Here is a 22,517-nt window from a genome sequence, read left to right as displayed (position 1 = left end):
CTTCTGATGTTACCTGACAGGATGGGATATTATACCGTGTTTGACTGAGGGGCAAGGTTAGGATTTGCTGTGAGGAATATTAAAGGATTTGGGGAATGAAAAGAAGAGTAGGGTTGAACAGGTTTTAATATTAAAGGGATGGAGAGAGAGAGGTGGGGAGGTTAGTCCAGTAGGAGATAAAATGGTATGTTAGTTGTAGGGTAAAGTGGATTAGATTGTTCTGACATTAAATCGTGCAGGGAGTGAATGGAAAAGAGATTTAGAATGGGTGGAAGTCTAACGATATGGTATTTAAAGGCGTTGGAGGTGTAAGATTTGAGAAGTTTTCCCTCATTCTGAAAGCAACACCAAACCAAAGAGCTGCAGTTTGGACATTTTAAACAGGAGACTGGGGCTGATAGCGGAGAAAGGCTGCGGTCAGTTTACCAAGGGATGTCACAATCTGTGGGTCCTAAAATGGCCGCAGGACCTCGTGACCAGCCACAAGAGCAAAATCCTTACAGCCCAGTCTCTAGGTTTCTGCAAAGCCACGGCCAGAACAATGGATGGGTATTGGCCATGCAGAAACCTGCGAAACCAGGTCGAAGTCCAGACACTGGGGCGCTGACATCAGCATACTCACAATGCCCCAAGCCGACCTACACAGTTAATCTCGTTAAGGGGGCACAATAGCCCATAGAAAACTACCTGGTAGGTGATGGGAAACCAGTTAAACCCATCACCTCGCAACGAAATACCAATTAACACAGTCTGGCCATCCCCGGTACCCCCGGACATAAGCGCAGATCAGAGAGAAAACTCATACATATCTTTTAAACAAAGAGATCCCAAGATCTGGCGGGAGATAGGACGGGTCAGAATAGTATAACTGGCCACGACTTTTGGGTTTTAAACTCAAGTCAAACGGATGCAGGAGGAAGAAAAGACAGGCAAGAAGAAGCGAAGTGCAAGAGAGAGGAACCGGCACGCAACTCGAGAAGAAATACTGCAAGAAAACCTGCAAGGAACGCAAGAAACGGAAGGAAGAAACTCAGGGGATAAGCACGACCCTCACGGAAAGCAGCGGAGAAGCAGCACGAACAGCCAGTAACCCCAGTAATAGCCCCATGGTGAGCATGTACCCCGATCCTGCATATCCTGGACATAGTTTAGTGTAGAGGGGAGGGTGGTTTGAATAAACGTGGGTGTGTAAAGGAATATGTGTTGGTCAATTTTGCGATGTGTCGTACGTTCCCCATCTTACAGTCGTGTATATGTCTTGTAGAACTGTGCGTTTTAGAATTCATAGTCAAAAGTATTCATGTAATTCGGTATGTGTCTTATAGATATGTCTTATAGAACTGTATAAGTATTCATGGACAATAGTCCCAAGCGCTCAATAAAAGCCTTTTCCATTTAAACCCTGGTCTTCAAATCTGGTCTGGTTGAATTTTCTGCACTATAAACGCTCCTGCATCTAAGTCCAGTGTCTAGAACCGTAGGGGGTGAGTGGGTCGAACCACTCACGGGGAACCAGTGTGCGCGGCCTGGTCAAGGGATCAGAGCAAGGCACGGGGACCTTAGGTCGGGCGAAAGCTCGGCGCAGAAACCCCTTACAGAGGGATATTAAAAGCTACGAAGAATGAGAAAAGGATGGATATTAAAAGGTATGAGCAATGAGGCAAAATAAAATGATGGTAAACAATAAAATATCAAAGGCTGAGGGAAGTGAGTATCTCCTATGGGATTAGATTGGATGGAATTTTAAGGAATATAGGGAATAAAGGGATATAGGATTTTTACAAGGAATAGGAGATGATATTAAATGATGTGAGAGAAGATGTCAGAGCGAGTTTTGATTGGGGTGAGATATAAAGTGACTCAAAGATTGAAGGGAAAGTGGGATAGGTGTATAGGGCCATGGAGTGAAAGGGATAATAGATTAGACTGGCTGGCCTCAGACACGCTCGACCAGTTGAACGCTGTGCTGCCCCATTTTTAGTTGCTGCATGAGTAGCATTTGACACGATGAAGTGAGTCCATCCAATTGGGAGAATCTTTGCTCACCATCAAAGCAGGATACCTCTATTGCAATGTTAGCCTTCCTCTTGTTGCCTGTCCACTCCAGCAGGCAGGGTGGATAGCCTCTGGCTCCCTCAGGGCCATACTTGGCCTTATGCATTGCCTGCAATAACTTGTGCTGACATACAGACTTAAACCCATTGAAACCATGATCCGACACAAACCTGTTGAATAAAAGGAGAGAGAGGATGTAAATCATGCATTTTCATCTTGACCTCATGTTTCAGATATTGCCTTCATGGTTTAAGGCAACTGTGGCAGGGGGGGTCTCCAAGCCGTATCTCATTCCTGTTTACGCAGATCCTGATAACACAGCATTTATCAGTGGACCAAGCAAATCTGAGGAAGGGTACCAGTAGAATTGGAAAGGGGAAGCAATACTGGATGAGGCGGTGCAGTACTTGAAAGGAAAGGGCATGTGAGTGATTAGTGAGGCTGCAAGGGTCAGTGCAAGTGGAGAATGCGCTGGAGAGAGAATCAGTTTACCGATTTGGTCATTCTTTCGTGGGTTCACACCTAACTCCACACTCCTAGAGTAGCTTGAACTGACCTACTTCACAAAATACTCACTTCAGAAGGTACTTGTCCATCTTAGAAGAAGGAGCAAAGCTACTGAGACATGTAGCCATTAAGAGCCAGCCTCTCTCTGCATTCTTATCGTTGATGTTCCTCCATACTTGATTGGCTATTTGAGCGAGGATTTCATTGCGGAGGTTGGAGTTGGCCAATCCTATTTGGGCTATGTAATTACCAAAGAGGATTTCTTGAGTTCCATTCAGATGTGGGTCCCCCATGAATCGTAGTATCTGAAAAAGAACATTATCATCATCATAGATGGACACAAAATGCTGGAGTAACTCAGCGGGACAGGCAGCATCTCTGGAGAGAAGGAATGGGTGACCCGAAACGGTACCCATTCCTTCTCTCCAGAGATGCTGCCAGACCCGCTGAGCTACTCCAGCATTTTGTTGTCTATCTTCGGTGTAAACCAGCATCTGCAGTTCCTTCCAACACATTATCATCATCATCCAGTCCTGCAAAGATACCTCAATCATTGAAATTTTCCTATTTCCATCTCATTCCTTCCACTTTCAGCTCTCTTCTCCATGCCATTAAACCCCATCCATATTGTGAACCTTTAAGTATTGAGGTAACGGCATGGAGAAGGGGGCTGAAGGTGGAAGGAAGAAGGAGATGGGAATGGGAGAATTTCAATGATTGAGGTATCTTTGAGGTAACCTTTAAGTATTGTGGGCGGTACCGTGGCACAGCGGTAGAGTTGCTGCCTTACAGCACTTGCAGCGCCGGAGACCCGGGTTCGATCCCGACTACGGGTGCAGTCTGTACGGCATTTGTATGTACTCCCCGTGACCGCGTGGGTTTACTCCGAGATCTTCGGTTTCCTCCCATATTCCAAAGACGTGCAGATTTATAGGTTAATTGGCTTGGTATAATGTAAATTGTCCCTAGGGTGTGTAGGATAGTGTTAATGTGCGGGGATCGCTGGTCGGTGTGGACTCGGTGGGCCGAAGGGCCTGTTTCCACGCTGTATCTCTTAACTAAACTAAAAAAGCTAGCATAACTGAAAATGAAGTGCCCTAATAGGGCAGGAGAGGGTCCTTTGGACCCCCCCCCCCCCACCACCCCCCACCTACTTGCTTCACAAACAGTTCTATTCCTTGCACCTTACCAGCTTGAAGACTGTAACGGCTTCATGAGTTATGTCCTCTTCTGTTTGGGTCAATGCTTCTTCCAGTGGAGAGGTCAACATTCCAAATAAATGGTTCTGGACAAGAGAAGACACCAGTGAGGACAACAAAAGGATAACAAGTTCATGTAATATATAATCTACAAACCACACAAACCTACCCTGAAGTGAGTCCATACGAATCTGGAGAAAGGGTAGTTGTTGATGTCAAGAGGCATTGATAGTTGTTGCTCTGAAAGCACTTTTGGAATTTCTGACTGGATAATGCAATCTGCTTGGATTTCTTTACCAACTATAAAAAAAAACATCCAACGTCAACAGCTTTCTTCCTGAAAGGAACTTTTTGATTTCTCTGATTGAAATGTTTGAGAAAGAAGTGGAGATCACAGACTTATTAGTCTGTCAACTGTCAGTATAGAATCATTAGGGTGATTGCTCAGATTATCTTACATGGGGAGATTGTGTAAATCGAAGGCCAAAAACAGGGGTGGAAACGCAATGGGGAGGAAATCCCAGGGGTGGGGGTAGTTTCTGGAACAGAAGGGTTGAATGTGTCAGAGGTTATGGGGAGAAGGCAGGAGAATGGGGTTAGGAGGGAGAAATAGATCAGCCATGATTGAATGGCGGAGTAGATTTGATGGGCCAAATGGCCTAATTCTACTTCTATCACTTATGATCTTATGATTTTATGATATTGTGTGGTGTGCACAGGAACTTGCAGTTGGTGGAGTTCCTCTGATGACCTTATGACCTTGTAAGTGGAAAGTTTGGAGCAGAATAACTGGCAGAATGATCGGAGCAAGATCATCTGTCAGGGTTCAGTGTGGATTAAGGAAAATCAGTAGCAGTGTGACTGAGGGTGGTCATATTGAGGGATAGCAGCCAGAAATAGTGGGAGGAAATTTAATGGCCTAATTTCAAGTTACATGCTTTCTTAACATAATGCATGCAATCTTTTTTGTTATTTTGAAAAGCGTACTGCACTTATTTACTGCTGTAATATTTCCATGAGTAAGGCAGAGTAACAGAAAGAGGTAAAATAAGCAATGTTGTGATAGAAACAAGCATTAGAAGGCGAGAACAACAATGGCTGAAAGATGGAGTATCGAGATGACATGTTTACCTGCTGCAGCTTGGAGCAAGGCAGCCAACTCTGCCGGAATATCCAGATGAGCAACATTCACCACTTCTCTCATTGTTTGTTCCTGAGTTTAAATGTAATTGTTTTACAATTAAATTCACTTTCAAGTAATAATGGCAGTACGCCGTGTGTCTCATTATGGAAACAAAAACTATTAATCGAGAGCCAAAAAACAGCTGTAACATTTGAGATATGACGAATGAAGGATGAGAATAAATGTGAGGAATCTGGTTCATTAGGATTAAGGTTGCGATTCGTAGGTTAGAATACTGAGTTGGAACTACATTGTTTAGGAATTGAAATTTATTTTCTTTGTTAGGTTAGGGAGCCAACAACAATTATTATTAATTGACCTTGGGAAGGTGATGGTGAGCTGCCTTTTGGAACTTCCAGTGCTTAGTCTCGGCAATTATGGAGGCATTCTGATACAGTTCTAAGTCAGGAAACTCAGTGACCATCCAGAGAACATCTAAGTGGTGAGATTCGCATGCATCTGAATTCCCTTATTCTTCATGGAGGTAGAGTTTATGGTATTGTCACGAAGTTGGTTTACATTGCAACTCTAGATGCCATAATCCAGTGGATGGGACCAAAGTGTGATTCAGTACCCCTGTGCAAAGGATTGGACTGGTATGTTAGATTGTACTCCAGTGATAGGACGAAAGAAGCACACAATAAAAAAATATATGAAAGGATGTCTGTTACCATCTCAATCCTCTCCCGATTTTGTTCACGGATCTACAAAAAGAAAGAAAAATGTGGTTCTGGGAAAGTAGTCTACCATTCCATGTTTCAGAAACATTTGATGATGTTTCATGGTCACACAACTGATCACAATTTGTCTTTGCTCGCACCACTCAATTTGTACAAAATCTGGAGAAAAGGCTTTGTGTAGAGCAAAGACTTGCTCTAGTTGCAAGATCCACATAGTGAATTTGGTATACCAAAGATAGCAGAGAAAGAGCGTTCAGATGAAGGATCTTTGATCTAAAACGTTAGTAAGTTCTGACAAAGGGCCTGAAATGTTAGCTCTGTTTCTCTTTGCATAGATTCAGCCTGACCTGCTGAGTATTTCCAGTATTTTCTGTTTTTATATATAAGCCAAATATAACAGCCATTTTATGCACTGCAAATTGAACCAATAATAAAATGAATGACTGGTTTGTCCAAACTAAAGTGGCCACACTCCATCTCTTCTTCAGATAATGACATGTAATCGTTCACATCCACCTCAACCACAGAGAAGATAAATATCATCAGCAAACATGGAGAGCAGATGGACACAAACCAAATGTAATAGACAGACGCAGACCAGGCAGATTTAATTGATTCGGTGGAAGGAGATCAATTTAAACCAAGAAGATTCATACCAAGTGGACACTGACTAGGTGGACATTGGTCAAGTAGATACAGATCAAGGAGATCAGGTAAACATAGAACAAGTAGATTGAATGTACTTGGACCCAGTAGATGAGGCATTCATGGATAGATTGGAAAAAAAACCAAGTGGATGTAAATTAAATGGATCAGATGGGGTTTGTCCAGGTAGATAAGTGGCACCAGATAAGATGGTCCAGGTGGAATCTAACTGTAGACATGGATCAGGTGAATTTGGACCAATTAAACTGGAATGACGCAGACAAAATAGACCATGTGCACGTGAACCAGATGAAGGAGGAAATGATAGACAAGGTGGGCTTAGACAGGGCATCTTTGATGCCAATATGTGAAATGACCACCCAGTGTTCCAACTCACCCTGAGGAATCTCCTACGATTTGTAAACATGAGAACAACGGATCGGACTTTAATCAAGCTTTTCTTATACTTTTTGAATTTTTTCCTGTAAAGCCAAACAAAGTGAAGAAAAGATTTGTAGGGCATTCTTTCTCCCGTCATTCTCACAACAGGCTTCACAAAACTTCAAAAAGTAGGGCACAGTGCTGCCTTACAATGCTAGAGTCCTGACTACGGGTGCTGTCTGTGTGGAGTTTGCACGTTCTTCCTGTGACTGCATGGATTTTCTCTGGGAGCTCTGGTTTCCTCCCACACTCCAAAGACATGCAGGTTTGTAGGTTAGTTGGTTTCTGTAAATGGTTCCTAGTGTGTAGGTTGCGAAAGTGGGATAGCGTAGAACTAGTGTAGGGTGATCGATGGTCGGCGTGGACTCAGTGAGCCGAAGGGCTTGTTTCCACATTGTGTCTCTAAGCTAAAGCAATAGCACTGTTTTGGTAGTCCACTAGTTCCTGGGAACTACTGCTCAGTGCTCGCAAATAGGAATAAACGGGTCCTTTTCGGAATGGCAGGCAGTGACTAGTGGGGTACCGCAAGGCTCAGTGCTGGGACCCCAGTTATTTACAGTGTATATTAATGATTTGGACGAGGGAATTGAATGCAACATCTCTAAGTTTGCGGATGACACGAAGCTGGGTGGCAGTGTTAGCTGCGAGGAGGATGCTAGGAGGCTGCAGAGTGACTTGGATAGATTAGGCGAGTGGGCAAATGCATGGCAGATGCAATATAATGTGGATAAATGTGAGGTTATCCACTTTGGCGGCAAGAACAGGAAAGCAGAGTATTACCTGAATGGTGACCGATTGGGAGAAGGGGAGATGCAACGTGACCTGTGTGTCATGGTGCACCAGTCATTGAAAGCAAGCATGCAGGTGCAGCAGGCAGTGAAGAAAGCGAATGGTATGTTGGCATTCATAGCAAGAGGATTTGAGTTTAGGAGCAGGGAGGTTCTGCTGCAGTTGTACAGGGCCTTGGTGAGACCGCACCTGGAGTATTGTGTGCAGTTTTGGTCTCCTAACCGGAGGAAAGACGTTCTTGCCTTAGAGGGAGTACAGAGAAGGTTCACCAGATTGATCCCTGGGATGGCGGGACTTACATATGAGGAAAGACTGGATAGACTGGGCTTGTACTCGCTGGAATTTAGAAGACTGAGGGGGGATCTTATAGAAACATATAAAATTCTTAAGGGGTTGGAGAGGCTAGATGCGGGAAGATTGTTCCCGATGTTGGGGGAGTCCAGAACCAGGGGTCACAGCTTAAGGATAAGGGGGAAGTCTTTTAGGACCGAGATGAGAAAACATTTCTTCACACAGAGAGTGGTGAGTCTGTGGAATTCTCTGCCACAGAAGGTAGTTGAGGCCAGTTCATTGGCTATATTTAAGAGGGAGTTAGATGTGGCCCTTTTTGCTAAAGGGATCAGGGGGTATGGAGAGAAGGCAGGTACAGGCTACTGAGCTGGATGATCAGCCATGATCATATTGAATGGCGGTGCAGGCTCGAAGGGCCGAATGGCCTACTCCTGCACCTATTTTCTATGTTTCTATGTTTCTATGTTTCTAAATCTATGAACAGCGTTAATGGTGCCGAAGTTGAAATGGTTCTTGTCGTAAATATTGTCAACAATTTGGCCTGAAACAACCACACTGAAGCTATGGCCAGCAAAGCACAGTAGCACCTTTACCTCCTCAGGATATTAAGAACATTTGGCATGTCCGCAACAACTTCTACAGATACAGAGTAGAAAGCATACTATCAGGTGCTTCACAGCTTGGTTTGGGAACAGCTCTGCCCAAGACCTCAAGAAATTGCAGAGAATTGTTAAATTAGCCCAATCCATCACACAGACCAGGCGCCCCACCATTGACTCCATCTACACTTCACGCTGGCTTGGAAAAGCAGCCAACATAATCAAGGACCATTTTCACCCCAGTCATTCCCTCTTCTCCCTGCTCCTGTCGAGCAGAAGATACAAAAGCTTGAAAGCACATACCACCTGACTCAGGAACAGCTTCTTCCCCTCTCAAGTGGCGGCGCCTAACGGCAGCGGCTCACTAGCAGTCTGTTCGTCTTTTTTCCTTTTTTTTTTTTTTGTTGTGTTTCGGTGTTGGGATGGTTTTTATATATTTTTTTGGTTGTGTATGTGTGGGAGGGGGTGGTGGTGTGGGGGGGGGGGGGAGGAACTTTTCTCTTCCTCACGGCGCGGGGCGCGGCTCGGCTGCGGGGCCTAACATCGCCCGGTGCGGCTTGGCCGCTGGACTTTACATCGCCCGGTGCGGCTTGGCCGCTGGACTTAACAGTGCTCGGTGCAGCTCGGCCGCGGGACTTTACATCGCTGGTGCGGCTCGACTGCGGGACTTAACATCGCCCGGTGCGGCTCGACCACGGGACTTAACATCGCCCGGTGCGGCTCGACCATGGGACTTAACATCGCCCGATGCGGCTCGGCCACGGGACTTAACATCGCTGGTGCGGCTCGACCACGGGACTTTACATCGCCCGGTGCGGCTCGGCCACTGGACTTAGCTGCGCAAGGCTTGGTCGCGGGCCTTTCATCGCCCGGTTCGGCCGTGGGACGTTTCAGCGCCCGGTGCGGGGACTGTGCGGGTCGGTCGGGGACGAGCTGTCTGTCCGTGGGCGTGGGGAAGAGAGTGGAAGTTTTGTTGCCTCCATCACAGTGAGGGGGTGTTTGGAGTCACTGTGATGGACGTTTGTGTTGGGGTTATGTGTCTTGTGTTCTTTTTTTCTATGACTGCTATGTAGTTTCGTTCGGTACTTCGGTGCCGAACGACAAATAAAGCTCTGTTATACCTGTTATACCTGTTATCAGACTTCTGAATGTTTTTTTACAATAAGCTAGAGTATAGGCTCAATCTTCCAACCTGCTTCATTATAGTCCTCTGGTACAGTAATACTACAATGCTGAAAGCTATATTTTGCACTCTGGTATTTTTCTCTTTGCTCTACCTGATGCATTTGTGTATGGCTTAATTGTATACATGTATAATATCATCTGATTTATTTGGATGCATGCAAACAAAATCCTTCCTATATCTCGGTACATGTGACACTAATAAACCAATGCCAACACCAATACTATATACTTGATCAGTCTATATACTGATGGCCTCTCAATGCTCTCCTCTCTGTAGCTCCACGCTGCTTTGGGCAAGGCAATAATGCTGCCTAATGGCAGGGGCTGCAGATGAGTGTTAAATACGTCTGGTCCTATACACCAGGAATATTGCTTTTTTTCATACTCACACAATGCAATGACTGTTTCCATCATCCTCTGTAATGCTGTTTGCCTTAAGCTAAATGCCCATTCCCTTGATGTATGACTGAATGATTAGTGAGCTCTGTCATGCATGTCGGGACCCACAACATTGCTAGTCTACCTCACTGAAACATGGGGACAACTGGGTGGGCTTGGCCCAAGCTCACCTGTATCCTGGGTAGGCATGGATATTAAACTGCATACGGACAGGTGAGTGGACATGAGTCCATACTGTACTGCAACCAGTCACCCAATTGCAAAATATTCCCCTTAGACCCTCATACTCTGAAGCTCACAGCCTGGTCACGGTGCATTCACTGACTGCACCACAGCTCCTGAGGCCCTTACACAAATCCAATACAAATTAGAATCAAAAGCAGGCCATTCAGCCCTTCATTGCTGCTTTGCCATTTGATAAGATTATGGCTGCACTGATTGTAACTTCAATTCATTCATTTCTCCTCTCAAATTGTTTATGGTTCTCAGTTCTAACATCAGATTAACCTCTACTTTTTAGATACAAGATTTCACTCTTACCTGGTAGTGTAGCCTCTGGCTGCAGCCTGCAGCAGAATGATTGATCTCCGGAGCTTTGTATAACGTTTCCTGGCAAAGAATCCACGGGCGTATCGTTGCAGAGTGAGAGAGGCCATGAGCAGCAGGCCATCTCGCTTACTGTCTAGAGTGTGGTACAAATTCTCCTTGATGAAAAGCTGAGGCAAAACCAGATGGAATCTTGTCACTCCACATGTATTTATAAATGTACAGTGCTTTTAGTTTAGTTTAGTTTAGAGATACAGCGCGGAAACAAGCCCTTTGGCCCACCGAGTCCATATCGACCAGCGATCTCCGCACACTAACACCATCCTGCACGCACTAGGGACAATTTACACATACCAAGCCAATTATCCTACAAACCTGAACATCTTTGAAATGCGGGAGGATATCGAAGATCTCGGAGAAAACCCACGCGGTCACAGGGAGAACTTGCAAACTCCATACAGACAGCAGCCGTAGTCGGGATCGAACCCAGGTCTCTGGTGCTGTAAGGCAGCAACTCTACCACTGCGCCATTTATTAAAGCTTATTGAAGCTTATGAGGAAGCTTCCAGCAGTTTCACCACAATCTCCAGTATAAGGGTTAATTTAAGTTTTCAATGCCTAATGTTTAGAAACATCTAAATGATTCCCATTTGATGGTCTGGATTAAAATTCCAGAACCACAATGGGAAAATAGACATCATCTCAAAAAGCTTCAAAATCCTCAGTGGAACTGTACCCCAAGCAAGAGTTATTACCTTTGGAATTATATTTTTTGATCTTATTTCCTTAGATATATTTTGGACAACAGATAGGCAGGGTTTTAGGGATGTGTTTTACATGGAGAACATGTAAAAAGTTATGGCTTGGTGGTCACAATATTTTTGTGTGGTGAAAATGGTGTAAAGAAAAAAGAGATCAAGGTGTTTTGGGGACAATGAGAAAAATAAATCTCTAGTAATCAACGTTTTCGGAAAATAAAAATAAAATTATGACTCTTCTATAGGAACAGAAATGTAAAATAACACAGAAGTCCACTTGACTTTGATAATAGTGAAGTTGTGAACAGACCTTGGTAAGTCCTATGCTGTATGTTCCTCTGCTGACAGGAACAATCTGTTTCAAAATGGCAATGCAGTTTTCACCATCTGCCTTTATTTGATTTGTAAGTCCCAATAAGATTTTGTATCTGTAAAAAAATACTGGTATTACTAATCTCAACTGAGTAACAATGCAGTTTATTCATCAGTAACAATGACGATGTGCGAAATTAAAAAACGGTAATCAGTGGATGCTGTAAAATAGAAGTAATTTGGTCTTCGTTTGGTTTGGCATTCACCTACATTTTTTTTTCTAAACATGACAGATTTTTTTTTGATTCCTTAATTCACTGTTTTTATTTATAGAAAGAAAGACTTGGATTTAGATATTCTTTAATGATCTTCCCACCATTTTTAGATCAGAACTGTGGATGTTTGAGAATGATGGGCAACGTTCAATTTCATTCGCAACTTCTCAGGTAATGAAATAAATCCAAATCTTCACACGTCTAATAGAAATCATGAACTTGCATTAAAAAAAAACCTCCTGTTACAGATGGACTCTATACTGACCTCTTGATGAAATTATCAAAGGTGATCCTCACAGGATAGCCCTCCTTACGAATGCGGATGGTCTCTAGAATCCCAGAATATCGCAATTGTGAGCTGACAACATCAACCTCAAAGAGTTCAGGCTCCTGCACAAAGGAAAAATGCTTACTGCTATGGTGTAGCGTAACCTTTGGCACCTTAGTTAAGCATTCTCCTGAATGAGATTGCCATCAATTGACAAAAGTAAAAGTTATTGTCACTTAAACCGTGCCAGACCCCAACGCCTCTATTACAAACCTAAAATATTAAGCGATGTTGGAAATACTCAGAAGGCAAGGCAGCATTTGTGAAGATATTTAGCATCAGAACTTTTAAAAGTAATTTACTTGAAATCACATCCCTGTTTTCTTCTTCACTTTTGCCGCCAGACCTGCTGAGTAGTTCCAGCATTTCTGTTTTTTGATCATTACTTCTATTAGTTCATTAAGCCACAATGCCAATTTACCTGGTCCCAAATAGTTTATTAATTCTATCCCAAATGCCAGGCTAAAATGTCTGCATTAATGCACCCGAGATCCCAAAGTCAACAAGCTCCTAAATTCAATTTACCTTTTTGTTATTTGGCTTGATGCAGCGGACAAAGAAAGGATTGCAGCTGAAAAATCAGAATGTATTATATTAATTAGAGTCATTGATTCATAGAGTTAAAAAGCATGGAATCAGGCTCTTCAATCCGTGCCAACCAAGATGCCCACTTAAACTGGTCCATTTGTCCACATTTGATCCATATTCAAACCTTTTCTATCCATGCGCCTGTCCAAATGCCTATTACATTTTGTTTTTGCACCCACCTCAATCACTTCCTCTGGCACTCGTTCCATATAAGTACCACCCTCTTTGTGAAAAAGCTGCTCCTCTGGTTCCTATAACATCTTTCCCCTCTCACCGTAAGCATATATCCTCTAGTTCTTGATTCACCTACCCTGAGAAAAAGCCTGTATGCATTCATCCTATGTGTGCCCCTTGTGGTTTATGGACATCTATAAGATCATCCTCAGTCTCTTACTCTCCAAGGAATAGTGCTAGCCTACCTAACGTCTCCCTATGACTCAGTCCCTCAAGTCCTGGCAACATCCTCATGAAACTTTTCTGCACTCTTTCCAGCTTAATTGCATTTTCTTAAAACAGGGTGACCAAAACTGAACACAATACATCAAGCACAGCCTTACCAATGTCTTGTACAAGTGCAGTATAACATCTCAACTTCTATACTCAGTGCCCTGACTGTTGACAGCCAACGCATGCCAAAAGCCTTCACAACCACCCTGTCTACCTGTGATTCCACCATCAAGGAACAATGTACTTGTTCTCCTGGGTTCTCTGTTCTACAACACTTCGCGAGGTCCTAGTTTATCAAAGCAGTGATCCACTCTGAAAAAGGTGTTAAAAGATGCACATTTATCAGATCTAAAAGACAGTTCAGAACATTATCAAATAATGGATGAAATTTGCTCTATAGGCAAACATACCAGTCATTCGAACACAGTTTGAACCCATAGAGGTTAGAGGACCAATGTGTTCATCCATTTTGGTCTTTGTTATAAATAATATTGCATGTCAAGGCTCAGGCAGAATTTTTAGCTCTTCTTCATATCACCCCAAGGGGCTTTTGCTGTTCACCATATCCACCAGAAAAGCCAAGGAATGTTAGGTTAGGGTCTATTGTTTGGTTAGATTTAGTGCTGGATTGGTGTTAGAAGGTGGTGCCAGATTAGGATTAGATTTGAGGGTCGTTTCTGGACCAGGTAAGGGAAATACAATGTTAATATCCCAAACTGACCTTTCCATCTTCTCCACCAGTTCCATCAGAGACTGTTGGAATTTGGCTGCCACAGTGGGAGCATACCTACGGCTAATAGTACTGTTCTTATTTGACATCATCTTCATGGTTTGCCCCATGAATAGACTGGTCAGAATCTAATAAACAAAAAAAATACATTCTGTCATGAAATTAATTCATTTGTTGAAATAATTTAATCCAGTTGTTCATTTTGATGGTTCCCATGAGTTTTGTGATGAATTAGGATTAGGAGGGTGGGAGAGTATGGGGTAGTTGATATGATTAGAGATAGGATTAGGTTGGGGTGAAGTCATGTTTATGTTTAATGTTTGGATATGGATGCAAAGGAAATTGCTCCTCTTTTTACGTATTGTAATTTTTATTTCACTGGTAGGTGGTTAGCTCATGTTTCCCATTGCCTCATCCACCATCCATTTATACTTGCCATATTTTATTTTGACAAGGAATTTTTGAGAGTTGCCTATGGCAAAAAACAAATTTTCATAATATGGTATGTCTATTTGAATAAGCAATGGTGCTTAAGAACAAACTATGTAAAATGTCCAAAAATATTTACAGATAAAAGTTGGGGTATTAGTGGCTCATGGTTAGATGTAATACCTAAATGTTAGTTTTAGTTCTTCAATAGGCCTGAGGCTGCAGTTAAGGGTTGGAGTTGGAAGTACCTGCAGAATAAATCAGGGCATGGAATTGCATTGGGTCTTGGAATAGTTAGGACTAATGTAGGTTGAGCATATGGGTTGTTAACAGATTCCCTACAGGAATTATATCAACTGATCAATGTTTTGGAACGTTATGTTAATAGAATATCGCAATGTCTTCCAGATGGAGACTCCTTTCAGCACTGAATTCATTCCTTCAGTGTCACCTCCATCATTCCTACCAGATAAGGCACTTGGTTCCAATATGAATTCAAGGCCTCCTCCATTTGAGACGCTGTTCATAAGGTTATTCCACTATATGACGGAGGCGGCAGAAATTAATAGCCCAGGCTTGTCAGTACATGACATGCATCAATTAACTAGGATACCCTTGTGAACTATTTAGAATTTTTGCCGTAATAAGGAACAATGAATTTAAACAACAGCTGTTAAAGACCAAACGTAAGCAAGGGACTGAGTCGAAACTATCAAGTCAGGAAATTTTTCCAACTCACCTTTATTTTGCTGTTCACAAACAATTCGATGACATCTTGTCGAACCTGATCATGATTTTTCTCAACAAATTTGTGGACCTGTTAAAAATAAACAGGAATGAAATTAGACTCTATTCAGATCCCTTAAAGAATAAAGAAGCATGAAGCGAAAGAGGACTGCAAATCCAGAAAAAGTGCTTGTTAATATGGACGGTCTATGCTGTATGGTATCTACAGTCATCTAATTTCTCAACATAAAGGTACTACTTCTTTCTGGTCTATTTACACCATTCCTCGCCATCATATTTCTGTAACATCACAGAATGACACACACAAAAATATATGACAATTCAGCCCATCATGCCTGTGCCAGTAAAGGTAAAAAAAGAAAGACACAAATTGCTGGGGTAATTCAACAAATGAGGCAGCATTTCTGGAAAACATGGATAGGTGACATTTCGGGTCAATAGATAATAGACAATAGACAATAGGTGCAGGAGTAGGCCATTCGGCCCTTCGAGCCAGCACCGCCATTCAATGTGATCATGGCTGATCATTCTCAATCAGTACCCCGTTCCTGCCTTCTCCCCATACCCCCTGGGTCCGGACCTTTCTTCAGACTGAATGTACAGAGTGCTGGAGTAACTCAGCGGGTCTTTCAGGTATGCTAATAGTTGCACATCAAATAATTATCCAATTCTCTTTTGAATGTAACTACTGAATTTGCTTTCATTGTTTTTTTCACGCAGCATATTTGTATTACAACTACTGTGTTAAAAATATTTCACTGTGTTCTCTCTTCTACTTTTCCCAATTACCTCAAATGTATGTCCTTTGGTTGCTGATCTATCCCGCCACTGGAAACTGTTTCCCCTTACTTACACTATCAAAACCATTCATGATTCTCACCACTTCTACCAAACCCCTTAATCTTCACTGCTTTGAGGAGAACAATCTCAGCTTTGGGTGTCCTTCCACACAACTGAAGACTCACTTGCACCGATTCTGGCAAATGTTCTCTGATATATTTCCTTTAGTGCTCAGAATTAAACGCAGTGTCTAAACAATGGTTCATCATCATGTTCAGCATAACGTCTCAGTTTTCATAATCCATGCCTCTACTGATAAAACCAAGGATCCTAAATACCCTTTCAAGTTGTTCTGCCTCCTTCAAAGATTTGTGTACAGATGTACTCTCCATTCTCAGTGTTTTTTGCCCCAGTTTAAAATTGTACCTTAATTTATACTTCCCCTTCTCATTATTTCTACCAAAACATAATACTTTGCACATCACATTTTATAATCAACAATCTGATCCCACTTTATGTCCATTGACAATCTGACTCATTGGTGAAGTGAGCATAAATAAAGGCGGGTAAGTACCTGGTAAGTCACTTTCCCAGCATAATGCTTAATGGCAAATTCAGGCAGAGGCATCTTTGGCTTTGAGTACAGAGAATTGCTGCCATGGTGGTAGTGACATTTTTGCAGGAAGGTATGGTCAGTTGCCTAAATTGTAAGAATACCATGATCAAATTTCACACAGAAATAATAATGCCACAGGAAATAATATGTTTGAAATACACCCTTTATTTGAAAATGTATTTGATTTGGTTTCAGATAAGTTGATGATAAATATTTCTTGCATTGCATTTAATTGCAGGAAATATCCAGCGCTTTATGAGGAATCGGGGAAGAAGCAGATGTCTAGATACGGTCAGTCAATGGTAAACCTGGTCACTAGATGGATGATTGATGCTTTACTGATACAAAAATGAATGGGATCCCAGGGACAATTATATTACAAAGTCAGCTAGTTACTCTGCCTGGAGTATAGTTCCTGAAGTTGTTGACTCTCACCAGGATGCTATTCTTAAAGTCACTGATGCGCATTAGTGTATAGTTCGTCGAGGCAATCTCATAGGGGTACAGACCCTGATAATCATAGTCATACAGCATGGAAACAGGCCCTTCAGCTCAACCTGTCCATTGTGATGTAATTAGGGTACAGTTTCTGATTATGCTTCATCTCATGGGGTACAGATCTTTAGAGTGGAGCTTCCCACTGGGCTCCTCTCCTGAAGATGCTGACTTTCATTGGGTACAATTCACATTGTTGGTAATATGTGCTGTGATGTAGTTCCTGAAGGGATCGGCTTTCAGTAGGGCGCATTTCCTGAAGACATTGTCTCTTCCAGTCACACTATACCTAAAGTCCCTGGCTTTCACAGGGCTGCAATATCCGATAGTGCTGATGCTCACGAGGATAAAGTTCTTAAACTTACTGACTTTTGCTGCGTAGAAGTTCCTGAAGGTGCTGACTCTTACTGGGTACATTTGCTGAAGTTGGTGGCTGTCAATTTATGAAGGGGTTGATTCTCAATGGGGTGGAGTGTCTTAAGGCACTGGCCTTCACAGGGATTTCTAAAATTGCTATCACTGGAGTAACATGTATGAAAACGTCAGCATTCACTTGCCCTGAATTCCTCGCTGAGTACTTAGACAGTGAGTATCAATGGGTAACTGGATCAAGGTTTTTTTCTGAATCTGAGCTTTGCCTTTATTTCTGTATTCATCCTTATATTGCATCCAATTCCCCAGCCATGGCCAGCTCAGGTATAGGTTAATTGACTGGGTAAATGTAAAAATTGTCCCTAGTGTGTGTAGGATGGTGTTAATAGTGTTAGTGTGTGGGGATCGCTGGGCGGCGCGGACTTGGTGGGCCGAAAAGGCCCGTTTCCGCGCTGTATCTGAAATATGAAATATGAAAAATAAATACAAGCCTTAAGAGCAAACTTGGCTTCTCCACTCCTGCTAAGATCAAGTAGTTCAGGAACTTGATTTGAAGATTAGAGGAAGCAAGCTTACTTGATCTGACAAGAATCATAGACTTCACACCAAGACCAAGAAAGAGAAGAGAGGGAGAGAAATGTGACAAAGACAGATATTGTGTTGAAACGAGATCTCAGATTAATGTTCTGTCTTTGTGCAAGGTATCGTGTTTTTAACAAGCAGAACCAGAGGAATGAGTCTGACCTGTGGGAAAGAGCTTTGATCGTCCAGTATCCTGAGGATCCCATAAGGCTTCTGTGAAATAAGATCAAGGCAGGGTTGGTTGTCACTGAAAGTAATTTGTTTCCAGTCAATCTGTTCTTTGATATATTCCTCCTGTTAAATGGAAATGCAACATTAAAATCAACCAAGTAGACAAAAATTAACCCATTCAAGCAAAATTGCACAGGTAAATTCTACAAGAAATCTAAGTTTTCTCGTGATAGACACAAAATGCTGGAGTAACTCAGCGGGACAGGCAGCATCTCTGGAGAGAAGGAATGGGTGATGCTTCGGGTAGAGGCCCTTCTTCAGACTTCTTGTATTGTATTTTCATTGTAAATTTCTCCATCCCATTTTAATAAATGATGATGTGTTTAGGGCAGTTTCTAAGAAACTCTTCGGGCATTTCAAACTAATGGCCAAAATTATTGTCAGTCACTGCGGCACAATTCATTAAGGTGCAAATTCCACATACTCTTACTTTTAACTCTACCTCATTTGGTTATTCCTTTATCGAACTTCCGTTTTTTTGAATGCACAATTTCAGATTGCATCACAATCTTTACACCTTTCTACTGTTTTACATTTGTCATTGCATTTATTGCTGCATCAATCATTATCATGCATACTATTTACTCTGTAAACTTCATGTCAATAAAGAGTTTGGTTGCACCCGAGTGTAGATGCTAATTAACTCATCTGAATATGATCTCTGAAATAGGCAAGAAGATTGCAGGATCTATTGTCCTACCTAAAATTAAAATGAAAACATTGCATCCTGTACCTGCTCCAGTTTGAAGATGATCTTATTGAAAAAATATTGTAGGTACTCATTAGCATAATTAATGCACAGCTGTTCAAAACTGTTTATAGTCAAATCCTGGAAACAAATTGAAAAATGTATTAGTTATGTAAACAAGACATTAGACACTGCAAAGTGCAAGCAGAGTAAACATGGACTACTGTACTTTAGGGAAAACTCTAAATTTTATTTATAACATCCTTCTGATCTTTAATTTGGATCTCAATGTATCACATTTCCTGCCTTCTATTCTATATATAACGAGCAGGTATGGCATGGAGCTGACTGCTAAGTTTGATTCATGTGTGGGAGAAACAGGGTCAATGGAGAAGGGAAAATATGCACTTAATTGGATGAACTTGGAACAAGTTTTCCAAGAGGTCAGCTCTCGCCAACATTCAGTATTTTTAGATTAGTTCCAGGAAAAAATATATTTACAGATCCCAGGTTTACTTATTTTTTGGTAAAAACAAATTCAGGATGGGCAGCGACATGAGTGAGTAAAACATTTAGCAAGACCAGAGTGAAGTAGGTTTGCACTCAATTTTCCAACTGGTTTATTTGGGAAGAATGGGATACCACTGCTTATTGAGCAGGCATGAATCATATGACAGAACTCCTGCATCAGCACCCTTAGCAGTGTGGGGGTGGCGTTTTATTGTCACTCTCTATCAAATCTTTATTGCAATGCCAAAATTGAACGGGCTGAGGCATCTGCCTCCCTGGTTAAGGAAGGTGGAGGTGTGCACAGGCAAGTGTACTAATACGGGCCATTGGTCATCCAAATGTCTCAGGTATTTACACAGATCATAATGCGTCAGTACCAGTGCTTTTTTTTATAGGAAATCCTTAAATTAGGAGAAAAAAATCTTCTAGACTAGCTCAAAATCACCAACTGGCCATTTGTCTGGATGCTTAACATACCTCAAATCCATAAATATCTAAGATGGCTATAGACATTGTTTCTGCCTTTGGAGAAACCAATCTGTTTATCCTGTCAGTCAGCCAGTTGAAGATCAGAGAGTAAAGGATCTTGGCAACAGCATCTCTGTAAGAAAAAAAAAGAAATCCTTACATAAATAAACCTGGTTATCAACTGGCGAAGATTTTTGTTCATCTCAGTGTTGCCCTTTGCCCCATCATCCGCAGATATCCAGGTCCACAGAGACCTCCATATTCCATGATGCTGCTCTGCCTCCAATTTCCCGGCCGATAATGGATGAAACACAATTTCCTAGAGTTCAATAAAGGTAAGGCCAAAGGTATTTCTCTCAGCCACAGGTCAAAATCTATTCCCTCATCTCTAAGTCAAAATTCTTCCATGACCATTGTCTCAAATTGAACAAGAATTAACCCTGCATCCACTCAGTCAGTCAAGATTGTCTATTTTTCATTTTGTAATATGTCGATATTTGGCCAGAGCCTACGTAACTATTGTCACGATTTGCAGAGTTTACTAATCAGGTGCTTTCATGACTTGCATCTAATTTTCTGTATACTCCAATCTATTCAAAAATGTTACTGCCATATCCTATTGTGGAGCAAACCCAGTTTGTACATCAAGCTTGCACTTACAAACTTATTTTGGTTCTTATCTTCTCAGATTCAAATCTAGAATGTTCATTTATGGCTTTCAGTTCCTCCATTGTCCTGCCCTTCCCTACTTCTGTGACCTTCTTTATGTGCTTCCTCACCTCTCACACACAGGTTGCAACTCTCGCCAATCCCAACTCACACAGTGCACTTACCTTATTCCCTCTACTTCTGCACCACCTTCACTTGCACCAATCTTGCACCCACACCTTTCACGCCTACAATGTACACGTCATACCTTCTGCCATTTCATTGTCCTTGAAACTCTTTGGATGGTTTTACAGCTCCATATCATTAATTCACAATTTAACATGTGGCCAAACAAACACACAAATCTCCTAGGAAGAGAAGGCTATGGCAAAGAGTCCAAAGGCGGGATTAATACTGGGCTCACTATGCCCAGTGAGCATAGACATGGTGGGCCAAATGATCTTTTTCAATGCTGTATGGTTCAAGGTCAGATAAAATTGGAACATCTGGGAGACTGGTGCAGAGAGGTTTGGGCTATTAATGTACATTAATATCTAGTCCCATATGGCCGATAGAACCTATGACTGTATCTTCTACAAACTATGGTAATATACCCTTTTCCAGTGTGAACATGGGAAAAATTGTCCAACGACAGATTTCATTTTCAGCTGCTATTGCTCATCATCGTGTCATGGCCAGGACTAGGCCTAGGCTTGGGTGCTATCTGATGGAGCCAGAAGTCAACTACTGCAATCTCCGAGCCTCTGAATGTCTGTATGCTTGAGCTGGATAGGGCAGGGTTGACCAAAGATCCATATAGAGGTTTGTGTAAATTCCTCTTGTTCTCTCACACAACCCCTCAGTGAACCCAAGGAAAGACAGTTGTTAGATAGAGTGAGAAAGCTAATGTTAATGGGTGTTCTTTGCTCTGAGCCTGGTGGCTGTAGCTCAGGATTGTCAGTTCTCTGGATACTAAATAATCTTGGTAACAACAGGATACGGTTTGTGCGCTGCCTACACGACATGGATGCCTGGCTTCCTCGGGTATCTCTGCCCATTCATCTTGAACGCCTAATCATCACAGTCAGTTTGGAGCTAGTCCCTGACAGTTATCATTGTCATTGCTATCATCCCTCATTACTAACATTTGTTGGTAGTGGTTAACAGATAGACTATACATCTAATGAGGGCATAGAGTAAGAACATTTAGGAATCTGCAGTAATGAAGGGAAATAAATTCCAGTGAGTTTGTACTAATCATCTTCCGTTTCTCAACAGGCCATGTCTCACTCTAGAATTAGTGGAAGAGCTTGATGGAATCCTGTGGGATATCAGGTCATGTAACCACATTCAATAAGCTGCCTAACATCATAGTGGGTTCCAATCATTTCTTTCAAGGTGAAATAAGGCCACCTTTGCTTCTGGGAATCCATTGAAAAATGTCATGATTTTAATTTGCTGAATTCACACACTGCAAACATAATATACGTACCACAAAAGCACAATTCTTTATAAAATAGACAACAGAATGTTGTCTTTTCTCCATCACATAATTTCCCTTTATCCTCTTTTCTCCATTACATAATGTCCTCTTTTCTTCATTACATCATTTTCCCACATGAATGAATGAATGAATGAATGAATGAATGAATGAATGAATGAATGAATGAATGAATGAATAGGTTTATTGGCCAAGTATGTGCATATACAAGGAATGTGTCTTGGTGCTCCACTCACAAATGACAACCCAAACATACAGTTAAAAATTAAGAATAAAGCATAACCACATCAAAACAATAAGGATACCTCTCTCATGAAAGTGCTCTCTGTGGGATTTCCGCAGACAACACAAACCAACAAATACATACCAAACAGCAAGGAGCAGGACACCATGGCAGCCATCGTCAGTGCCACATTGATCTAATATCACCAACTTGGCTTAACACTATTAAAAATATATATCTAATAAACAATGGTGTAAGTGGTGAAGTTCC

At 42.0% G+C, this 22,517-nt stretch overlaps 1 protein-coding gene across 1 annotated transcript in view; it reads right to left on the bottom strand.

Annotated features, from left to right (window-relative positions):
• The window catches only part of myo15aa (myosin XVAa), a 126,153-nt gene that overhangs the window by 73,167 nt on the left and 30,469 nt on the right, over window positions 1-22,517 (bottom strand). Inside the window, exons 12-28 of the mRNA XM_078418384.1 lie at window positions 19,885-20,008; window positions 18,943-19,038; window positions 18,141-18,272; window positions 16,488-16,613; window positions 15,126-15,203; window positions 13,949-14,085; window positions 12,718-12,763; window positions 12,130-12,254; window positions 11,588-11,705; window positions 10,514-10,689; window positions 6,667-6,751; window positions 5,616-5,648; window positions 4,893-4,974; window positions 3,931-4,061; window positions 3,752-3,847; window positions 2,632-2,867; window positions 2,047-2,225 (exon numbers count right to left, since the gene is read on the bottom strand). Of these exons, the coding sequence (XP_078274510.1) occupies window positions 2,047-2,225; window positions 2,632-2,867; window positions 3,752-3,847; window positions 3,931-4,061; window positions 4,893-4,974; window positions 5,616-5,648; window positions 6,667-6,751; window positions 10,514-10,689; window positions 11,588-11,705; window positions 12,130-12,254; window positions 12,718-12,763; window positions 13,949-14,085; window positions 15,126-15,203; window positions 16,488-16,613; window positions 18,141-18,272; window positions 18,943-19,038; window positions 19,885-20,008 (2,000 nt within the window). The remainder of the gene's footprint in view (window positions 1-2,046; window positions 2,226-2,631; window positions 2,868-3,751; window positions 3,848-3,930; window positions 4,062-4,892; window positions 4,975-5,615; window positions 5,649-6,666; window positions 6,752-10,513; window positions 10,690-11,587; window positions 11,706-12,129; window positions 12,255-12,717; window positions 12,764-13,948; window positions 14,086-15,125; window positions 15,204-16,487; window positions 16,614-18,140; window positions 18,273-18,942; window positions 19,039-19,884; window positions 20,009-22,517) is intronic.

The sequence above is a fragment of the Rhinoraja longicauda genome, chromosome 21 (assembly GCF_053455715.1).
Source record: "Rhinoraja longicauda isolate Sanriku21f chromosome 21, sRhiLon1.1, whole genome shotgun sequence".
Lineage (NCBI taxonomy): Eukaryota > Metazoa > Chordata > Chondrichthyes > Rajiformes > Arhynchobatidae > Rhinoraja > Rhinoraja longicauda.
The sequence above is the reverse complement of the archived record's forward strand: the minus strand, read 5'-3'. Positions and strand labels throughout refer to the sequence as shown.